The sequence below is a fragment of the Serinus canaria genome, chromosome W (assembly GCF_022539315.1).
Source record: "Serinus canaria isolate serCan28SL12 chromosome W, serCan2020, whole genome shotgun sequence".
Classification (NCBI taxonomy): Eukaryota; Metazoa; Chordata; class Aves; order Passeriformes; family Fringillidae; genus Serinus; species Serinus canaria.
In genome coordinates, this window is record NC_066342.1 from 13,695,203 (window position 1) to 13,717,262 (window position 22,060).

General features: G+C 47.7%; 1 protein-coding gene across 2 annotated transcripts; it reads left to right on the plus strand.

The window, feature by feature from the left end:
- The first annotated feature begins 550 nt into the window (after positions 1-550).
- Positions 551-19,474, plus strand: LOC127060982 (uncharacterized). 2 transcript variants are annotated; one of them, XR_007780336.1, is made up of 2 exons: positions 551-6,792; positions 15,961-19,474. XR_007780336.1 is itself a non-coding variant. In XM_050986446.1 (2 exons), the coding sequence occupies exons 1-2, from the start codon at positions 13,782-13,784 to the stop codon at positions 16,503-16,505; spliced, it is 795 nt and encodes a 264-aa protein (XP_050842403.1). In that variant the 5' UTR covers positions 13,750-13,781; the 3' UTR covers positions 16,506-19,474. The 2 variants fall into 2 exon arrangements, 1 of the variants encoding a protein (XP_050842403.1); XM_050986446.1 differs by lacking the exon at positions 551-6,792 and adding an exon at positions 13,750-14,031.
- Positions 19,475-22,060: the final 2,586 nt, after the last annotated feature.

A 22,060-nucleotide genomic window follows, 5' to 3' on the forward strand; every position in this document is an offset into this window, starting at 1 on the left:
CTGGGAGGCATCCAGTGATGTCTGGAATTTTAGAAGGCAGCAGCCCACTCACGGGCCACAGGCCCCTGGGCTGGACACAGGCCCCTGGACACAAATACTGGCCCTTTTCCATGGGAAACAAAACTCACTACTCCAGATTCCTGATGTCAGTTTGCAGGAGGTGCTTGGCACTGCCAGGGCAGCCTGAGTTGTAGGTGGTGGCAGGTTGTGTCTGGGAGACATCTTGCGCCATTTGGAATTTTAGGAGGAAGTAGCCTACTGGGGGCCACAGGCCCCTGGACAGGAACAGTGGTCCTTTTGCATAGCAAACAAAACTCATCCCTTCAGTTTCCTGGTGTCAATTTGCAGGAGCAGCTTGGTGCTGCTAGGGCAGCCCGAGTTGTAGGTGGTGGCATATCACCATTGAGTCAGGAACGGGAGTGAGGCAACTGTCATCGTTTGAGCTTGGCGCAATGCCAGTGCCTTCACGAGATCACCTCCTTCCCTGGCACCCACTGTGAGATGTGATCAGAGACAGAGCAGAGCAGGCTCTAACTTGAGGTTGAAAGGAAAAAAAAACTTTATTAACCTAAAACTACAAAGGAAAACACTAAGGAAAACACACAAAACACATAGAACACAAGATGAAAACTTTCTAAATTTCTTCCTCCTCCCCCCACCTAGATTTCCAATTCTATTACTACCAAATCTACCTTTTAGATAATCAGTTCTCAATTCTTCGAGAAGAGAGAAGTCCCTCTTGCACCACAGACTTCCCTAGGAAACAGTCGAAACTTCTCGTGTTTTCATGTCACATGTGGCACCGCCCGGAGAACATTTTGCCATCGTGACTTCTTCCTTCCATGTCCAGTGCTCTCACCACTGCACATGGATCAGAGCTGCTTCTAGGGTTTTTCCCTTTAAGGATACTTTGTCTAGTTCTAAAAAGAGCACAGTCTCTCTCTTTTTGGGACACCTGTCCCCCCGAAATTTCACCCCCTGGGGCCGAGGGGTCTCTTGAACAGAGATCATCTTCCTCTTCTTCTTCTTCGAAGATGGAGGGCACCACCACCACTCTCCTCACCCGTGGTCTCTGTTCACACACCTCTACATCATTGCACTCTCTTGGCTCTGAGCCATCACCTCCCCCTAGAATGCAGTCTCTGTGTCACAGGAACACAAGGGGTTCTGCTGTGGCTATACAAGAAAAGTTTAGCTAAAGGCCACTCCATCATCTCTTCTCACCTAGGATTCTTCTCAACATCTTCTCAATCTCATCAACTTCAGGAGGAATCAGCATTTGCAAGGTTTCCATCTTCCCCAGAAGGGTTAAAAGTCCCAGGCTCTCTGCCGGTTTGCTTCATGAACTCCCACGCCTGGCTGCCCTGCTGGGCACCCCCCCCTTCTCCTTCACGCCGGCCGTGCTATCACAGGCATGAGCTCTGGCTCTCTCTCCCTCTCTCCAGGGGGGGGAATGGGGGATGGCTGCCCGAAGCCCTTGCAATGTTCTCCTCCACCCTTGGGCCTAGGCCTGGCCTACCTCCCTCCGGCCGCATGGCTCCCCTCCCCCCCCCGCCCAGCTCAGGCCGGGCAGGGAGGGTTGAGGGTCTGCTCAGTCCCAAGCCGAACTCAAAGAGGAAGTTCCCCTGGGAGATCACAGCTTTTAACCCCTGTGTTCTCAGAGGCTTATCCATGCCCTCAGTGGACAAACCAGGTGCCAATATTAAATCTGAACACCGATTGGCTTGCCCACACCATCACAAAAAACTTCATTTCCTTTCAAACCACGACAGCAACACAACTCTCTTCAGGAGGCTGATATAAGTTTCATTAGAAATCAATTCTTATTTTTACACCGTTCCAATACCAGTGGACCTGATTGGTCATTTAATCAACACCCTGTCACCATTGGCTAATTAAGAAGACATTCTTTGGTAAACATCTGTCGTAGTTTGACATGAGAGGAGTTCACGGAAGTAAGACAAATGGTTTTTGTGTGACTAGTAGTCTGTTAAACCTCTAAGAAACTGAACACTCCTCTGTGAAAGACACATGTTAAAGACGAAAGAAACCCAAGAACTTTCTCTTTCTTTTCCCATCGACAAAGAAGTAACAGGCCCCGACCCCAGCCCTGACCCCTGTCTCGGCCAGGCCGGACTGGGCGGCCCTGCAGTGGGCCAGGGTCTTTTGCCCGGGCCGCCCACCAACCCCCCCATGAGCCCCCATCCTACTGTGGGCTGGGTCCCCAGCAGCTACCAGGCCAGAAAACAAAGGAGGCTTCGGAGCCCTGGAGCCCAGGCCGGAGCAGGGCTGGCCGCAGCTGTTAATATATTACCATCAAATACCCTCCCCCCAGCACGGCTGAGACCAAAAACCCCTACAACCATGCAGAGTAGCCCTGTGGCTAGAATTGAATGCAAAGAAAACTAAAAACCAACCATGAGGCTGATCCTGACACAACCCAACTGCAACTCCCACCACAAGTTATCAGTAGATCAGGTAACTATTTAAAAGGCCCAAACAACATGTTAACCCTTTCAGTATTTCAATCATCCCCCAAGTAAGAAAAAGAACAAGATACAAAGATATAAAAGAACAACATAAAAACATCATAATTAGTAAAGAAGAAGTTAAATCCCAGATAAGAAAAATGAAAAGAATACCTTCATTTTGAAACTGAAATCCTCTTATAAACTATGAAGAAAAGACTCTTTTTCCCTATAACACATGAAACTATGGGGAGATTAAATTGTTCAAATTAATAGCAAACAAAAACCTCCATACTAAAATAAACAGATGTTAATATAGCTGTAATCCCATGAAAAGTATAAACAGAAAAAAGAGAAGAGTAATCCAGTACCCCCAATAGAAGATCTCTATTCCCAGGGATAAAGATGATTTTAAAAATAAATAATGAGAACTTTTACTTTTAAACAACTCATCCTTAAAACAATACCCCATAAGTAAACATAACCCATCAACAAGCTATAAGAAGACATAACAATAGGAAGGACTTCACTACAACAGAGTTCCCTGGGCGGCTGTTATTCATAACAAAATTAGGAACCACAAAATAACTATTTTTTTCCTCTTGTAAGGAAGTGTCCATAACCTTAACAAGAGGGACTTGTCTCCCTAAGTGAATTGAAAAAAAGACTATTTTAAAGATAATAAACTAACTAGAATTTTAGACTTTGTTTCTTTACATTATCAGTGAGAAAAAAATGTTGTGGGGAGAGAAGTGTTCTGAAGGGTTTGTTTTAATTCTTACTACTTTTTTTTTCCTTTTAGTTGCTTTTAATATAATTTTTTTTATATCCTTTTAAAATTTTGAGCTTGCTTTGCCTTTCTCCTAATCCTATCTCACAGTAGGAAATGAATACATTAGTAATTAACCAACACCAAAACCTACCACACTCTTTAATACACTGGCCAAGAAATCTTAAGATTAAAAAAAAATTAAATTGATGAATCAAAACCACTACACAAAACTGGTGTTTCTGCCCGGTTTCAAACTGAAACCTCCACATCTTTTAGTGAATAATGCAGACAATTAATAAACATTGTGAGATAGGGAATTTATTAGGAGAAATAAATGGCAAAGCACGTATTAGGTCACAAGGTTAAGTAGAATGATAGTGAAAAAGTTTTACTGTAAATATGCTGAAAGACTAAGGGTAGAAGTTAGTGTAAAATTTTTCCCCCTTCGGTTTAATTTAGTAAGTTTTAGTTTCTTTTAGTTACTTCTAATAAAATTTTCTTAATACCCTTTTAAAATTTTGAGCCTGCTTTGCCTTTCTCCTAATCCTATCTCACAACAAGAAATGAATACATTAGTATTTAACCAACACCAAAACCTACCACACTCTTCAATTCATTCACCAAGAAATCTTAAAATTAAAAAAATCTTAAATTAACAAATCCAAACCACTACAACATCTTATGAGAAAAAAACTGTTCAAAACACCAGCTGCAAGATTGTTTTAATTCTTTCTCTCAACCTTCTCAAAACTCCCCAGAACAATTCCGGGGAAAGTTTATCCAGCTTTCTCTCTCTGTGACCAGACTGTTGCATCCACAGGTCCCCCTTTTTGTTTAAAAGAGGAAGGAGGCATTTGTCATCCCCTTCAGGGCCCTTTGCAGGAAGGAGAACAAACACAGTGGAAGAGGTTCCTTTAGCAATTTGCCGGTTGCCAATCAGAACCTCAATCATATGCTGACTTAGAATGGGCAGAGAGATTTCCAACATATACCATCAAATTCTTTACAATCAAACCTTGTTGTTCCTTCTTTTAAAAAATCAAATATGAATTATAAAATATCAGTTACTAATTCTAATAGAGTAACAAAACATCGTTAGTCTGCTCAAAGAACTGGCAGTCTAACTTGTAAACAACCCTTTTCCAGAAACAAAGAAAAAGAGAATGCTCATTCCCCACTTGTAGAGGAACCATCGGATTGATGGTCGGCATCTTGATCATCATTCAAAGGTTGCCTGTTGGCCGCATTCTGTTTTTGGTGTCGCTAATCAGGGCAAACACACCTTGCAGGTATCCACTGTACCCCAGTATCTGTGGAAATGCATGCATACCTGTGACCCCAAGCGATAAGCTTGCACGGGCCCTCCCACTTATTAGTGATTAGGTCCCGTATCCAGACTTTAGCTCCAGGCAGGTGCATCTCACCTGAAGATTGCAATGAGAGAGAATAATTTAGAAGAGTTTTGTGGCTCTGTAAGATGATTGATTGTATGTAGAGTTTTTTTTCCAATCGACTAAGAATTGCATTTTTTTTTTTTTTAAGCCAGCAGCAGGACGGTGGCGCGGGTGTCACCGTGGTGTCCCTGCCAAGGCCAGATTTATCTGGTTTGTCCTTTTCCCTCGCCTTTTCACGCCAAGAAAAGGAAGGGAGAAATGCAGGAGGGGCTGGAGGGAAATTGGCCCAAACCTGCAGCGCTGCCTCCTCTTCCTTCACTCCCTCCATGGCCACTGCTCCGTGTTGGGAAATGGAAAGGAAGGGTTTTACAGGGAATACGGAAGTTTGCCCTGAATTTGGGGTCCCTGGGACAGCCCGCACCCACCACAGGACGAGCGATTCACTCCCACTCTTCCCATCACTGACTTCCCCCTACACGGCCGAACTCCCAGCCATTTCCCCGACGTGCAGCCCATTCCACACTCCTCCCGGGCACTGAAGAGGTGCAGCCCCCCTGCACTCCGCTCCTCTCACCCCGGAAATGAGAGCAGGACAGGCTGTTGGTGTTTGTCGCTGTCACTGTCCTCATCCTGGAACAGGGGCGGGTGGGTCAGGCTGCGGGCAGTACAAGATGGCGGGTTGTCCGGAGGCTCCGAAGCCGAGGAACCGTCCCCAAGCTGCGGAGCAGAGAGGCTGGTTGTAAGCCGCAGGGTGGAGAAGCCAGCTGCTGGCGGCGCAGGGGCAGGGGGCGCAGCCACGACCTGGGTGCGGATAAGGCAGCCGCTGTCGGCGGAGTGAGAGGTGCAGCCACGAGCCACGGCGCAGCCCGTCCATGGCGTGCGGCGCGGGCTGTGGTGGTAAAACTGCAAAAGACATCAAGTCAGCCGATCCACATGCTGCATGGCGGGGGGAGGAGGAGGCAGTTGCCCCGTTTGTGCTGATGAAAGCGGAGGGGCGGAGGTGACCGCGGCTCCAGTTGCGGCATTTGCCGACAGCGAAACTGGTGCGATTGCCTCCGCCGGTGCTTCTTGCTCCTGCGCTGCAAAGGTGGGGGGGTGGAGGCGATGGCAGGAGCTGCGCGCGGTGGCGCCGGTATCGCTGAGACAGAAGGCACGACCCCCGGAGCTCTGCTTGCGGCAGGGTAAGGAGGTGTAGCAAACCCTTGCACCGACTCTGCTGGGTGAAATGGGAACGGTGGGGCTGAGGAGATCATGGCTCCTGGTGCTCCATCCGCCTGGATTGTGACCGCCCCCACCAGTGGCGGCGGTGGAAAGGAAGGAGCTGTCGGTGGGGGGAAGAGTGCTGGCTGTGGTGGAGGCACACTGGCCACTACCTGCTGTGCTGGGGGAGCCGCAGGCAGCGCGAATGGAGGGGAACACTTCACCAGGTCCAATTGGAACACAGCTACCGAAGTTGGCAGTGGCGACTCTGCAGGAGAAGGATATTTTTGCGGAACATAATGTCTAGGTGAGAGATAGATTCCGCGGGGGACCCCCATGTCTTCTGCAGGTCAGCGCGGAGCCGAGGAAGAGACAGCAGCCGCCTGGCCCACCTCTCTGGCCCCTGGGGTGTCAGTGCCCACAGAGACAGCATCTTCACTTTCTGAGGTCCCCATTTCTGCCTTGCTTTCCCTTGGGGTACGGCCTCATATATCTCTGGAAAGGACTCCTCAAGGGAGCTACTAAACGTGGTGCAGTCATATGTCCCTTGATGACCTCATCCCTCAGACAACCACCTAGTGCATCCCAAGTCTGTAGATTAAATGTGGTTGTCACATCTACTGGGAAGTGTGAAAAACAACTGCTCACTTTGAAAATTTAAAAAGGTTTATTAAACCTGGACAAAAATACAACAAAAGGACTACATAAGGAAAAATTCGCAGTGCTGGGAACTGCCTTCGTGGATACCACGTGGCCGGTTCATCTTCAAGATGGATGCTCAGTCTTTTATACCCCTGGGGGGTTGCACCAGCCAGCCCTGGCCCCTCCCAAAGTCTGTCAGTCAGCTCTTCTTTGCCATTTATCGGTGGAGACTGCTTTCTTGTAACTTGATTGGAGATCGGGTGTTACCATGCCGCACCTCCTAAGCAACAAGCTTTTCCATTCCCAGCTGCTACAGGTAAGGGACACATGTGCACACCTTCTTTTTTACCTGTCCTAGACAACCCCAGCTGTCTGATGGTCACAATAGAGGGGGGGGAAGGGAACTATGGAGAGAAGAGAGGACATCTAAACTACAATAACATAACTATATATCACTAAAGCTTTTCTTAATATTCACATGATAGTTATCCCTTAATTGTGAGAGCCAATCATCTCATTATCCATCTATAACATAAGCCATGAGACTTATCCCAGTCTAATAAAGTGCAGAGGGAATCTTCTGACACAGAAATTCCCATATGAGGTATCATCTCTCTCCACACAGAAAGAATTACATTTTCTTCTTTAGAAAGCTGACTGCCCATAATGAAAGCAACCCTTCCCAACAGTCTGTAAGCCTCCCCTGGCATGAAGGCAGTCTGCTATGTTGGGAAAAAACGTTCCTCGCCCAGCTCTTACACTATTCGGGGCAAAACCTGTGGACCCAAAAGGACAGATCTACTCCAGGAAAACGTGGGGAAAAGTCACTGTTACCTCTCTAGGGGGACAGAAAGTGTCCAGTCATGAGGGGACCGGTGGGGCACCGCGGTATCTCCCAGCAGAAGGGGTCCAAAGCATCCTGTCCGTCCTGCAATTCCACAAGAAGTCACCAGATGTAACTGTTGAGTCAGGAACGGGAGTGAGGCGACACATACGCTCTAACACTCTTCAGCAGGCTGATACGATTTTATTAGAAACCCATTCCTTTTTATACACCATTCCGATACAGGTGGACCTGATGGTTATTGAATCAACACCCCATCACCATTGGCTACATAAGAAGACACCCTTTGGTAAACATCTTATGAGAAAACAAATGTTCAAAACACCAGATGCACGATTGTTTTAATTCTTTCTCTCAGCCTTCTCAAAACTCTCCAGAAAAATTCCTGGGAAAGTTTATCTGGCTTTTTCTCTCTCTGACCAGACTGTTGCATCCACAATGGCAGGTTACCTCTGGGAGACATCCTGTGCTGTTTGGAATTTAAGGAGGTGGGAGCCCACTTGGGGCCACAGGTCACCACACCAGTTTCCTTGTCAGTTTGCAGGAGGTGCTTGGCACTGTCAGGGCAGAACAAGTTGTAGGTGGTGGTAGCTTTGGTCTGGGAGAAATCCTGCACCATTCAGAATTTTAGGAGGTGGTGTCCCACTGAGGGCAGAGGCCCTTGGTCATGAAGGCCGTCCCTTTTCCTTGGGAAATAAAACTCACCATTCCAGTTTCCTGATGTCAGTTTGCAGGAAGCGCTTGGCACTGCCAGGGCAGCCTGACTTGTACCTGGTGGCAGATTGCCTCGGTGATAGATCCTGCACCATTTGGAATTTTAGGAGGTGGCAGCCCACTTGAGGCCACAGGCCCCTGGGCTGGAGACAGGCCCCTGGACATGGACGCCAGCCCTTTTCCATGGGAAAAAAACCTCACCACCCCAGTTTCCTATTTCAGTTTGCAAGCTGTGCTTGGCACTGCCAGGGCAACCTGAGTTGTTGGTGGTGGCAGCTTTGGTCTGAGAGAACTCATGCACCGTTAATTTTAGGAAGCGGCAGACCAATCTGGGCCACAGGTCACTGGACATGAACACCAGCCCTTTTCCATGGAAAAACGAACCTCACAACCCGAGTTTCCTGATATCAGTTTACCAGATGGGCTTGGCACTGCCAGGGCAGTCTGAGTTGTAGGTTGTTGCAGCTTTGGTCTGGGAGAAATCCTGCACCATTCAGCATTTTAGGAGGCGGCGCACCCTCGGGGCCACAGGCCCCTGGGCACGAACGCCATCCCTTTTCCTTCAGAAACAAAACTCACCATGCCAGTTTCCAGATATCACTTTGTAGGAGGCTCTTGGCACCACCAGGGCAGCCCGAGTTGTAGGTGGTTTCATCTTTGGTCTGGGAGACATCCTGTGCTGTGTGGAATTTTAGGAGGCAGCAGCCCACTTGGGGCCTGTCCTGGTTTAGGGCAAATTTGGGAGAAAACCTCCAAAAGGGTCCCCCAGAACACAAGCCCACATGGCCCCTCCCCCCAGCCAGTTCAGGAAGTATTTCCTCAGAGGGAAGTGGAAGAAAACCTGTTTATTTAACAGGCAAAGCACTCCCCAGCACAAGAAATGAACAATAGCGGATGACAAAACTCATTCACTGCTCTGAAGAGATGACAAATTCAGAAAGTCTCTCCTGGGAGTGGTTGCTCTGTTATCAGTCCCTCCGGCACTGGTAAAGGCTGCTGCCCAGAGTAGGTCCTGGCAGGCTACAAAGTGTGAGCTTTCCGTGTTTCCCTGGGTCCTGGTCTGGAGCAGGTTGGTTTGAACAGTTCCAAGAAAAGGGAATGAAAAACAGTCCAGGGAAAACTCAGACTGCCTCAGCTAGCTAAACTAACTAAAAAGCAAAAGGAGCGCTGTGTTCTGCCCCGTCCATGCCCAGACAACAACAGTGGAGTTCTGTGTTCCAGCAGACTGTGGGGGAGAGTGCAGCTGATAACGAAACTCTGTGCTTCTTCTTCTCCCCACCTTGACTGTCAGAGCCAGTCTTGAAGGCATAGAGTATAACATCCAGCATGAACAGAACACCCGACTGGGGATACAAGCATCATAATGTCACCCTAGGACAGGCATATACAAAAACCTATGAATATTTTGATGGTTTGCAAAAATATGCTTTTTCAGATTGGCCAGTTGCCCCCTTACCATAACATAATCATCTCTTATAGGCATCAAAGCTTTATTTAACACTAAGTATGTTGCTCTGTGTCTACTAAAAATTCCATTTTCTTAGTCCCCATCTTTCTACTCCATCCCAACTCTTTGTCTTAATTCAGAGTCTTGGGGTATAAAATAGGTTGAGCACACTCAACTTTAATTATTTCTACTGGGTTTCTAAAACTACTTGAAACTCTCTTTTCTAATTATACGAGAGTCAGGGCTTAAGTTGCTGCTGAAGGGGAATTATTCCGGGAATTTCTTTAATTCATTTTACCACAGTTAAACATAAATCCCCATAATGTATTTTTTTCTGCGTAAAATGCTACACTTGTTGCAAACAAAATCCTAAAATTTCCACAAACACAACTATCATTGTTTGAGCCTGGCACAATGCCAGTGCCCCCATGAGACTACCTCTTTCCCTGGTATCTACTGTGAGATGTGATCAGAGACAGAACAGAGCAGGCTCTAACTTGAGGTTGAAAGGGAAAAAAACTTTATTAACCTAAAACTACAAAGAAAAACACACAAAACACATAGAACACAAGATGAAAACCTTCCAAATTTCTTCCTCCTCCCCCCACCAAATTTCCAATTCCATTACCACCCTTTAGATAATCAATTCTCAGTTCCTCGAGAAGAGAGGAGTCCCTCTTGCACCACAGACTTCCCCAGGAAACAGTCGAAACTTCTCGTGTTTCCGTGTCACGTGTGGCACCGCCCGGAGAACATTTGCCATCGTGACCTCTTCCTTCCATGTCCAGTGCTCTCACCACTGCACATGGACCAGAGCTGCTTCTAGGGTTTTTCCCTTTAAGGATACTTTGTCCAGTTCCAAAAAAGAGCACAGTCCCTCTCCTTTTGGGACACCTGTCCCCCCCAAATTTCACCCCCTGGGGCCGAGGGGTCTCTTGAACAGAGATCATCTTCTTCTTCTTCTTCTTCGAAGACGGAGGGCACGACCACCACCCTCCTCACCCGTCGTCTCTGTTCACACACTTTCACATCACCGCACTCTCCTGGCTCTGAGCCATCGCCTCCCCCTAGAATGCAGTCTCTGTGTCACAGGAACACAAGTGGTTCTGCTGTGGCTATACAAGAAAAGTCCATCCAAAGGCCACTCCATCATCTCCTCCCACCTAGGATTCTTCTCAACATCTCTCAATCTCATCAACTTCAGGAGGAATCAGCATTTGCAAGGTTTCTATCCTCCCCAGAAGGGTTAAAAGTCCCAGGCTCTGCCGGTTTGATTCATGAACTCCCACGCCTGGCTGCCCTGCTGGGCACCCCCCCCTTCTCCTTCACGCCGGCCGTGCTATCACAGGCATGGGCTCTGGCTCTCTCTCCCTCTCTCCAGGGGGGGGAATGGGGGATGGCTGCCCGAAGCCCTTGCAATGTTCTCCTCCACCCTTCGGCCCCGGCCTGGCCTACCTCTCTCTGGCCGCATGGCTCCCCTCCCCCCCTGCCCAGCTCAGAGCTGGGCAGGGAGGGTTGAGGGTCTGCTCAGTCCCAAACCGGAACTCATAAAGGAAATTCCCCTGGGAGTTCACAGCTTTTAACCCCCTGTGTTCTTAGAGGCGTATCCATGCCCTCAGTGGACAAACCAGGTGCCAATATTAAAATCTGAACACCAATTGGCTTGACCACACCATCACAAAAAACTTCATTTCCTCTCAAACCACGACAACAATCCCGAGAATCAAATTACCACAATGCATGAGAGAAGAACCACACAAACTCACCAGGAAAGGGGGTATCTCTTAAAGTGCCCACTTTTATCAACACAACACAGCATACAACACTTCAGCATCTACCCACATCAGCTTCCTCTGGTCTTCACACACTCTGGACACAATCAAAATAACAGCACACAGTAAACACAATAAATGTCCTCACACAGATTTCTCCACTTGTTCCACTTCTCTGCAGGGCACTGCCTGCCCCCACAACTGCCCCAGCCAGCGCCCCACGCCTCACCTGGCTGGTTCAGATGCGGGTAGAACTCTTCCCGCCCCCCCCCCCCCACCACCCCCGCGGGTACACTCACCACTTGCTTGCTCTCTTTTATACACCACGCACTCACATGATTACAAACACATGTGAGGACACCACAAGCACTCAAAGTTCGGGTTCACTCAACTCATCCCCAGAGTTACTAGCGGCTGCTCTACTGAGCAATGAACCTGTCTCTCCAGTTGCTCTATCAACCGGGGACCTCTGCTGCCGACTGTGCTCTTGGCCAATGGCTGCCGGCTGCCTGCAAGCACAGGGACGAGGCTGTGTACTCAGACGTCTCTGACTGACTTATCAGCAGCCCTATCTCTCTCTCCCCAGGAGCCCTTTGATATTATGATATACATACCATTTATCCACACACCAGCAGGTCATTATCTGTCTCCGCAGGAGGCAAGCTGAGACAGAGTGGAGCTCCTCCAGGAAAAATCCCGGGGCTTGCCTAGGAGGTCCACCCCTCCCTCCGCCCCTGCGAGGACAGAGAGAGTCTGTCTGTTCTGGCACGCCAAAATGATTTGCGGAATAAAAAACTAACTCCACTGTGGTATTGTCCACAAGGGTCCCAGGATGAGGGAAGAGACGAGAAAGTTGACTCCATGTGTCAGAAAGCTTGATTTATTATTTTATGATAGATAATATATTAAAACTATACTAAAAGAACAGAAGAAAGGATTTCATAAGAAGGCTAAGCTAAGAATAGAAAAGGAATGAATAACAAAGGCTTGTCTCTGACCGAGACAGTCTGGACAGGTGAACTGTGATTGGCCCTTAATTGGAAACAAACAGATGAGACCAATCAAAGATCCACCTGGTGCATTCCACAGCAGCAGATAAGAATTGTTTACAGTTTGTTCCTGAGGCATCTCAGCTTCTCAGGAGGGAAAAATCCTAAGGAAAGGATTTTTCATAAAACATGTCAGTGACATTTCACCCTTTTTATTTTAAATAAATTAAAAAGAAAAGTGTTTGCAATTTCATCTGCTGGCCCATGCAGAGGAAAGAACAAACATCTGAGGGGCTTAGTGATGCCAATCAAAACATCAATTAAGTGCTGGTGTGGAACCATCAGGGAAATTCTTCACCTGCAAAACACCAAATTCCATCACATCACCAAAACAATCTTACGATAGAAGAAAATACAAAAACAGTGCAAAGAAAGTTCATTGCTTCAAGTCCAAACAGCTGAGTTTTGTCCAAACAGCTTAGTTTCAGGAAAAAGTCCAAACTGAAGGTGTTCCTCTTTGACATTGCTGAAAGTCCCTTTTGGTCCTGAAAAAGGCTTGCAAAATTTTGGCTTTTCAATGCTTTTTGAGCTACTAGCTCTTTCAACTCTTTTTATTTAATTTCTTTTTTTTTTTTTTTTTGTCTGAAAGAGCAGCAGCAGAGAGTAGCCACTGAGGCCCTGCGGGGGCCCTGGCCCTCGTGGAAGGATCAGGGATCCCAGACCTGGCTCACAGAACGGTGGCTCACATCCTGACGGGGGAAGCAAAGCACCCAAGCCCAACAGGCACTGGCCGGGCGGAGGCCCTGGCCCAGGGAACCGAGCCAAACGTCCCAGACCCGGCCCGCAGAGCAGGCTCTGTGGTCTCACAACCCGGCACCCTGCTACCAATGCCTGGGCAGCACGAGTGACTGAACGCTTCATCCCCTCTGAACCGGTGCAGACCAGCAGCTGGGGAAGAGAAGCTTTCCCGAGAAACTTCATCTCAGGTCAGGGGATGTTTTTTCCCCACAGCCAGTGCACGATGCTCACTTTCCACTGTTTCTCCTGCCTCTGCAACGCAAGTGCAAAAGGCATTCTTCCTTTCTGCCCCTCGGTACCACGCCCCCTGCGGGCTGGGGACCAGAGGCAGAAGGCTCAGGACCCACCTCCCGAAAGCCGCTGGGGCGCGCAGGGGGAGTCAGGCATTCCAATCCCCAGGGGGAACCTCCGAACCAAACCCGAATGGGCCCGCGAAAAGCGCTGAGTTTGAAAGCAGGCAGATGGGCTGAGCCCGCAATCAGCTGTCGAGCCACAACCCCCCCACGGAGGGGCAGGCTGGCATCCCCTTTCTCTGTCCCAGCTCTGCCCGCAGGGACAGCCTCGGGAAAGCCCGAAAAGCTCAGGGGGGAGTCCAAGCTGATCGCAGGCGCCGCGGCAGCCGCCGTGAGGGGCGGCCGGGCCACGGGCGGCTCCGATGATGGTTCCGCTTGGTGGTTCTAAACCTCAGCCTCCTCCACCGGCATGGCAGGCGAAGGCGAGGCCGCCGCGGTTGGAGCCCTCATGGGCTCTGCTGGAGGGTCGGACGCGGGAGGGACTGGCGTGGGCGGCGTGGGATCGACCCCCGCCAGCACCGCTGTGAACGCAATTGCCGGCTGCGATGCAGAAGGAGAAGGGACAGGGACTGCAGGTCTCGACTCCGGGACGGGCTACCGTCGATCATCGCTGCTGTCGAGTGTGTCGCCTAGCAACTCGGGCGAAGCCATGGGAGGCGGTGCTTCTGCCACGGGAACGCCGACAAACTCTGCTGGAGGTGATGGGTCCAGTCCGGGCTGTGGCGGGGCCGCGGGAGGGGCCGCGGGGACTGGCACCTCCAGCGGGGTGAGCTGGGATGGAGTCCGCGGCTCCAGCTCGGGTGGCGGAGCCAACTCACCTTCCCCCTTGAGAGCAACGAGGGGGGGGAAGCGGCTCCATTGGAGCATGCTCCAAAGGCGCAGAAAAAAACTTTTCTTCTGCTGCGGGCAAAGGTTCGCCCCCCCGCCCTGATTCGGGGGGGCTGGGAACCTGCAGGCTGTGGTTTTGCACAGGTTCCTGTCTTGCCAGCTCTAGCGAGAAGGGAGCCATACCTCGGCAATCCGCAATCCACTGATATGCAGACGCTTTCCATTTCAAAACTGGGAAGAGAGTTCTGAATGACGGATAAACCCGAGGAAATCCAAGTCCCTGGTAAAAAAGGTCTTGGATAATTAATTCCATGCATTCCTATATGTATGAATCAAGGGCATCCAGCAAATCAGTGAAAAAGCCATGGTGCTTTGTCCACCTGAAAAACTCATAGAAATGTCTCTTCAGCATAGGAACTCTGTCCTCATGACCCCATTTTTGCCAGAGGCCAATAAGTTTCTCCTCTGAGGGAGAGAATGGAACTTCCACCTCTGTAGGCACCCTTGTCCACATCCGAATCTGCCTTGCAAGAAGGGAAGCATTTTCAGGAAGGGAAGAGTTGACAGTACCTTGTGACAGTGTCCTCTGGGCTTCAGCAGGCTGCTCTGTGCTGTGAAGACTTCCGGACATCTTGTCTGGGAGACTTTTCAAAAGGTTCTCTCTGTGGCCAGCCTCGGCTGTGAACTCTGTCCAATTTCAGGATCTTTGGTTCTTCAGCTCCTGGCTAGAAGCCACTTTGTGGTCACCTAAGTGTCCATCAATGCCTCACACTCGGGGTTTACCCAAATGTAGCAATGCTCCTCTGGGCTTACCAAATGAAGAATTCTTCTTCACTCAGGGTCCAATTGTGGTGATTTCTTCACTCGAGGCACCATCTGTCAGTTCTGTCCTCGGTGTTCACCTTTTCTGTTGTGCTCCTTTTTTCACTCGGGGATTACCATTTGTGGTATTGTTCACAAGGGTCCCAGGATGAGGGAAGAGACGCGAAAGTTGACTCCATGTATCAGAAAGCTTGATTTATTATTTAATGATAGATAATATATTAAAACTATACTAAAAGAACAGAAGAAAGGATTTCATCAGAAGGCTAAGCTAAGAATAGAAAAGGAATGAATAACAAAGGTTTGTCTCTGACCGAGACAGTCTGGGCAGGTGAACTGTGATTGGCCCTGAATTGGAAACAACCAGATGAGACCAAACACAGATCCACCTGGTGCATTCCACAGCAGCAGATAAGAATTGTTTACAGTTTGTTCCTGAGGCCTCTCAGCTTCTCAGGAGGGAAAAATCCTAAGGAAAGGATTTTTCATAAGACATGTCGGTGACACTCCACAACTTGTAAAAGTTGTAAAGCCAGTATGTTTATTACAGTGCTGGACGCATGTGGGGATCGTTCCCCCTAAAGGACATGCACTCCCCTGAGAATTCCCGATCCTTTTTTATTCCCCCTAACTGGTACATATGCATAGAATTTCACAATAGGTTCATACATAGTCATTTTAGTGGTTTCGCGTTACAGCTTGCAACTAGTCCTTGTACAGAAAAAACTCGCTGGTCATCCTGTCCGTCTCTTGCCTTCTTTTCAAAGTTCAAGGGGCCCTTCCTATCTCTTCAGCTTGGAAATTGCATTCCTTTTTCCTTAACTGAGGCAGTTTTTGTGAGCGCAGCAAAGCTAACAGGCTAAACAAGTTCATTTATGCTAGCCTGCTACAGACTTAATAATTCAAAGTGGTACATTTCACCTAAATCTGAAATAGATTTCTACTCTGTTAAATTTCCACTCTGTTTCATGTCCCAGGTTGCTTGTGCTGCCATCTTGGCTGGGCAGCCCATGCCCATGACGCAGCTCTATGCAGCTCCCGAGACCACCCTCCCACCACCAGGGCTAACCACGCCCCTCGTCACTGTGGAAATGCCTGGACTGCCTCTGCCCCAAGCTGGTTGGCTCAGCCCACAAACCACACTCACAGTCCCGCCTCTTCTGGCCAGGCCTTCCTGCCGCTGCAACACGGGGGTGGGGCCCCAGATGATGTCACTACAAATGCCGGGATGTTGTTACTATGTCACTTCCGGAAATGCACTGGAACCAAGAAGTCTCAGCGCTACGATGCTGAGTCCCGCTCCCGGCTCCGGCCCCACACCTGCTGCTGCCACAGCTTCAACACATCTGCAGCCAAAGCTCCAACAGCCCCAAGGAACCACGTCACTGATGGACACGCAAGACCCCCACAGAGGGAACCCAAATCTCCGTCCTACTACCAGCCTCGGAGAAGAAGCCCTTGCAACCCCACCAGCTCCAGCTCCATCACCACTCCTATTAGACACCATCCCAGCACATATTAACACTACGAGCCATAATGAAAGCTGCAAACATGAGTACTCCAACCCACAGGTACTCAAGCTTAAAACAAAACCCCAAAAATTATATGCACAAAAACTTTGAGATATATATATATATATATGCACAAGAGCTTTAAACCTGTATTGCAATGTTTATTATTTTTTTTAATTTGCATCCTACAAAAAATATTAGTCAAAAGGTACGACAATGGTCCCTTGAAAAGGAAATGCTAGACACCCTCAACTGGATTAAACCCTATCCAAAATTAACCAACTTACAATTAACACCCTTATTTGACCTCCTAAAAGGTGATCCTAAGTTAACTTCCCCCAGAAATTTAACCCCAAAAGCAAAAATGCTCTCAAAACAATAGAGCAAGCTACCATCAAAACAGACATTAGTCCTGCTTACATTTCACAGAAACCAAAACATTTCCTACAGCTCTGGGGTGTGTCACACCACACTGGTATTCCCAAATTAGCAACAGGACAAGCCATTGTGGAAAGAACAAATGGCACTTTAAAACGTGAACTTGAAAAACAAAAGAGACAAATGTGTGGTGAGATCCCACAGAGGAGGGTAGCTAAAGCTATCTATACACTAAATCATTTGGGACAATTAGAAAAGTCCCAAAACCCAGTCATTTTAAATCACTTTCTATCACTATAATCATCCGGCGATGATCAGTCACCCAAACGCAATCTTATCCATGGTTGTCACTGCATAACTTGTCATCTGTTTGCCATCTTGCATAAAGCTGCTCTTGTCTGAGTGCAGCTCCCAATCTGGATCTTGTGGTGACACATCCTTCAGGTCTGCTCTGCTGGAATAGGCCTCTTCCATGGTCTATAAACCCTAAACCAGAACACAGTCATACTCAGATATATTATCAGTTAGTGTCGGGAACAGAGACATACCAGGATTGACAGCAAATGTTTTTAGAATAACATTACCCTGTTTCAGTAACATGGCATAGGGTACATGTAGTTGGTGTTCATAGGACAAACTTACAGTGAGTTGGATGCAACTGTTGGATGCAGCAATTCTTATCTGCTGCCTTCTCCAGTTCTCCAGTTCCTTTGCCAGCTGATTTCTGAATACAGTTGGCCTATTCCTTAAACCCTCAGGCAGGACTGTCTTGGTGAGCTGGCTCTTTCTTCCTGTTTCAGGATTCTTCAACTTAACAGCAGAGTCCTTGGCCTTTCCTATTCACAGGGATGCAGGAGAAGGTATCTTAAAAATTTAATTCGGTAAACCATCCTAAACTATCTGTTATTCTCTTCCTTTTGCAAAATTCCAGCAGATCCTTCTTAGGAGAATTTGTCAAATAGAGAAACTGATGAAGCACCCAGTATCTTCCTAATTCATATTTCAAAGGTTGAAAGAAAGGTCTCATCATTCTTACCCCTCTGGCACTTACAGTTCTTACAGTACCTTGATTAGGTTTCCTTTCTAAGGTGTTCATTAAAACAAGACTCTGTCTGCTGACCCGTGCGGTGTGAACCTGGCAGCGCAAAGAGCGCTCGCTGCCTGCCACTTGGCCCAGGGACGGAGGCACAGCAGGGATACACCCAGTGCGACTGGTGCCGCGTGCTTCACTTTGCCCGTACCCGCCCCTTGCCACTGCTTCCCTGTTTCTCCAAAACAAAACTCGTTACTATGGAAACCGTGGTCGAGCCATCCATCACAGACACTGTGCTCCTGCTTACAAAGGGTGTTATCAGTTTCTCCAAGGCGTTCAACCCCGCGTCCGCCCCCACCCACCACGGTAGCAGAAGCGGCGCCGCCCAGGGGGGTGATGCTCCCTCCCGCATGTCTCACACGCCCAGACCCCTTTGGGACCCGGGACCATTTCCCCGCCCCATTTCTCGGCCATTGTCAGGGCAATGGACAGGGCCACTTCAGCGGCAGCTCTCTGAGCGTCTGTTCCCCCCTTTCGTCATGCGGGGCTTGGCCTTCCCACTCGCGGCACCATCTCATGATTTCAGTCAGATCTTTGGGAGCTTCTCTTGCCCCGAGATCCTGGAAAAAACGGCACAAAATCCCTTCCTTGCTCACAGCAGAAGCTGGGCCCCTGCCCGAACTGGCCCGCTTCAACCCGCCAAGGTCCAGGACCTCCCTTTCCACAGATGGAATACTGGAAGTGGGGCCCCCTCCCCCTTTCCCACAGTGTCGGTAGCCGGGCCTCCCCTGGCCACTCCGAGAAATCTGTCCCGTTTATGCCCAGGCGTCCCTAGGCGAACACAACATTCAAAATCCACGCCTGCTAAACACAAAAAAAAAAAACCTCTGGAAGGTCATTTGCTTTTCTCCACCAATAAACAACCTCAGCTAGTGGCAAACACACACACACATCCTCCCCCCAGCCTAGCTGTGGCGGGTTGGAAAAGTGGCAAAAGAAAAAAACCTTTGAGAAGCCACTCCAAAAGCAAGTCCCGCTCCACACCACGCTGGGCTAGAATCCTGGAACTGCTAGCAGTTACTGACCTTACAAAGATGCACAACACACACATGAAACAAGGGATTTAAGGGTTAATAGGGAATTTAGGATAGTTTAGGCAATATATCTGTGAACATATGGTATTCATTATTCTACTCGTATGGGACTGAGATAGGGGACCCTCCAAAGGATATCTGTTACCTATTAAAATTCTGCTGAGCTCGCAAATAAGAGGGGCCCCTGATAAAAACTGCTGAGCTTGCCAGAAAATTAGAAGCAAAGAGAGACTGCACATGCGAAAACACTTGAGTTCGAAAGTTCAACAGCTATGAAGACTTTGAGCCTTCCTCTTTTCAGGCCCCCAGACTCATTTAAAGACCACTGACTCAATAAAAAGGATAAACTGTGCAGTCACAACTAATTTCCATACCATGCAGAGAACGGGCGGGGATAGATACTGAATATGTATAGGCGTTATAGAATATGCATTATTTTTGTGAATAAATAGAGGATTTGTGAATGTTGGGGCACGCAGGATTTGGGAAGATGCTCTCCCCCTGCGTCCAGCGCTGAATAAAATACGTATCTACTTTACAACCTTTGGTTGTGGAGTCATTACTGCGCTACAGACACAGATACACAAGACACACTATACAAGGAAAAGATCTACCTTTATGTTACCTACTGTGGGGTCCTGGGACCATGGTTCCTTACTGAAATAAAGAGGACAGGAGATCTTTCTCCTTTTTAAAGCCTTTATTAAAAGTGATCAGCACAGAATAGGGGGGGTGGAGAGGTCCGCGGGTTCCTGCCGCCGCTCCTGGAGTGACTCGGAAGAGGAGAAATGTGCAGCTCTGTCCCCGAGGGGGCAGAGCCGGGAGTCCCATCCTCGCGAGGTCAATGGCGGTTCAATTTGGTTTGCCAGTTCAGGAGTCCTAGGTCCGACTGACTTTGTTTTTAACCGGGGCGAGGAGTCACCGAGGTTCTCAGTGTCTCTTCCGGCTTCAGACCTCACTCCTGCTGTCCAAACACCACCCTGACCTCTCAATTCTGCTTTGGCTCATCTCTTTTGGGGTATTTTCCAGGATTTGGTGGGGGTCTTGTCCCAATGCAGTCTGGGTTTTGAGATAAATTCGCATGTCTCCTGAGATGCAAATTCCCCCTCTCTCCCAACCGTCCAGAGTGGTTGTCATCCTCTTGGCAGCAGGCAAGGGTGGTACTGAAAAAAAAGAATTCTCCACAATAGAGGGTTAACGACGATACTCAACCGGTGATTACAACATTTAACCAACAAAAGAACTCTTGGCCAGCAATCAGTTCCCAGCTTAACTTTAAACTCTGCAACAATTTTCTTAAAAAAAACGAGTAACTCTTTTTTTTTTACTCATAACACTTACCACTAAGGCCGTTGCAGGGGAATTCTTAGGGTTGTGAATCCTGTGATATGTAACAAAAAGTTAACCACGAGTAACATTGTAACAAGATGTGCAGGTAAAGCAAGCAAGATAGCAAAGAAAGCGAGATATCAGGGCAAGTGAGATAACAAATGCCTTTGTTATAAATGATCACTTCTGCAGCCAAATTTATAAAAAATATTTTATAAATTTATTAGATCGACAAACAAAAACAATAAAATATTATAAAACCGCCACAGCCAAGACAGCGTCAAGCCCGGACTTTGACAGTGGGTGAACTTGGGTCAGACCTATGTAGTGTCAGCGTCTCCCCAGAGTGTCACACCAAGTGCTCCAGGTATCCAGCTTATATACAGTTTATTTTGCCTGGAGCCGAAATGACCTAAGATTTCTGTACGTTTCTACATATGTATAATGGGAACTATACAGATTCAATCCTGTACAAAAGTCAGTCCATAGGTTTGGATGGCTGTCTGGGCTCCTCAAAATGGTCTTCCTTTCAGCTGTAGCTGTTACCCCGTTCTCAGGGGTTCCAAGATGAGGGAAGAGACGAGAAAGTCGACTCCATGTATCAGAAGGCTTGATTTATTATTATATGATATATAAGATATAAAAACTATACTAAAAGAATAGAGAGAAGGATTTCACTACAAAGCTATGCTAAGAATAGAAAAGAATCTCAAAACAAGTCTTCTCAGACCGAGACCAGCCGGACAGGTGTTCTGTGATAGGCTCTTAATTGGAAACAGTCTGACGGGGCCAATCACACATTTCCTCTGTTGCATTCCACAGCGGCAGATAAGAATTGTTTACAGTTTGTTCCTGAGGCCTCTCAGCTCTCAGGAGGGGAAATCCTAAGTAAAGGATTTTTCATAAAACATGTCGGCGACAGTAGCCAGGACGTCGCCTGCTTTTCGATGTGATCTCTCCCAGGTGTTATTCGGTAAATGTTCTGGACATTCTTGGGAAATGGTCGCTGATCCTCCAGGAAAGACTCATTCACTCGTTTATAGTCATGATTTTATATGGGCGAGTCTGGGAAATCTTTAGAAAATTAAAAGCCCTGCTTCTGGCCATGCGGGGTCAGAGGCATGGTTGGATCTTTAAAACTTTTATGCAATTTCCAAAGCATGAATTATCTACATCATATACTACACCATCAAGAGCAAGACAGCAAGTTTTGATAGAACTTTCAAACTGAAAATTTAGCTATAAACAAGTTTGACTGAAAAACAAGAAGCACCAGGCATGCACTGAAGATAGAGGTAAAAAGTTCAAACATGAGGAAGACTAAAGAAGCCTTCATCAAAAGACCACCAGAAGACTGACGACCACCACAGAAGGAACTGAGGTATGCGCGGAAGCAACAAACTGCTGTAAAACCATGACACAGCTTTATGCAAATATGAGTATGCTAATGATATGTTGAGATCATGATTGTGAAAAACACCACTTATTTTTTTAAATTTTAAAGGTTTAATAGTAATAAAATAGTTATAAAAATAGTAATACAATTAGAGTAATAATAATTTAGACAATTTGAATTAAGACAATATGAGACAATAAAAACAAAGAGTTACAGATGTCCGGGTACATTTTTCTGGGCAACAGAAGCCCAAAAAAGGACACCTGTTAACAAAGGACTAACCCTTAAAAACAACAGCCTGTTGCATATTCATACACTTCATACATGATGCATAAA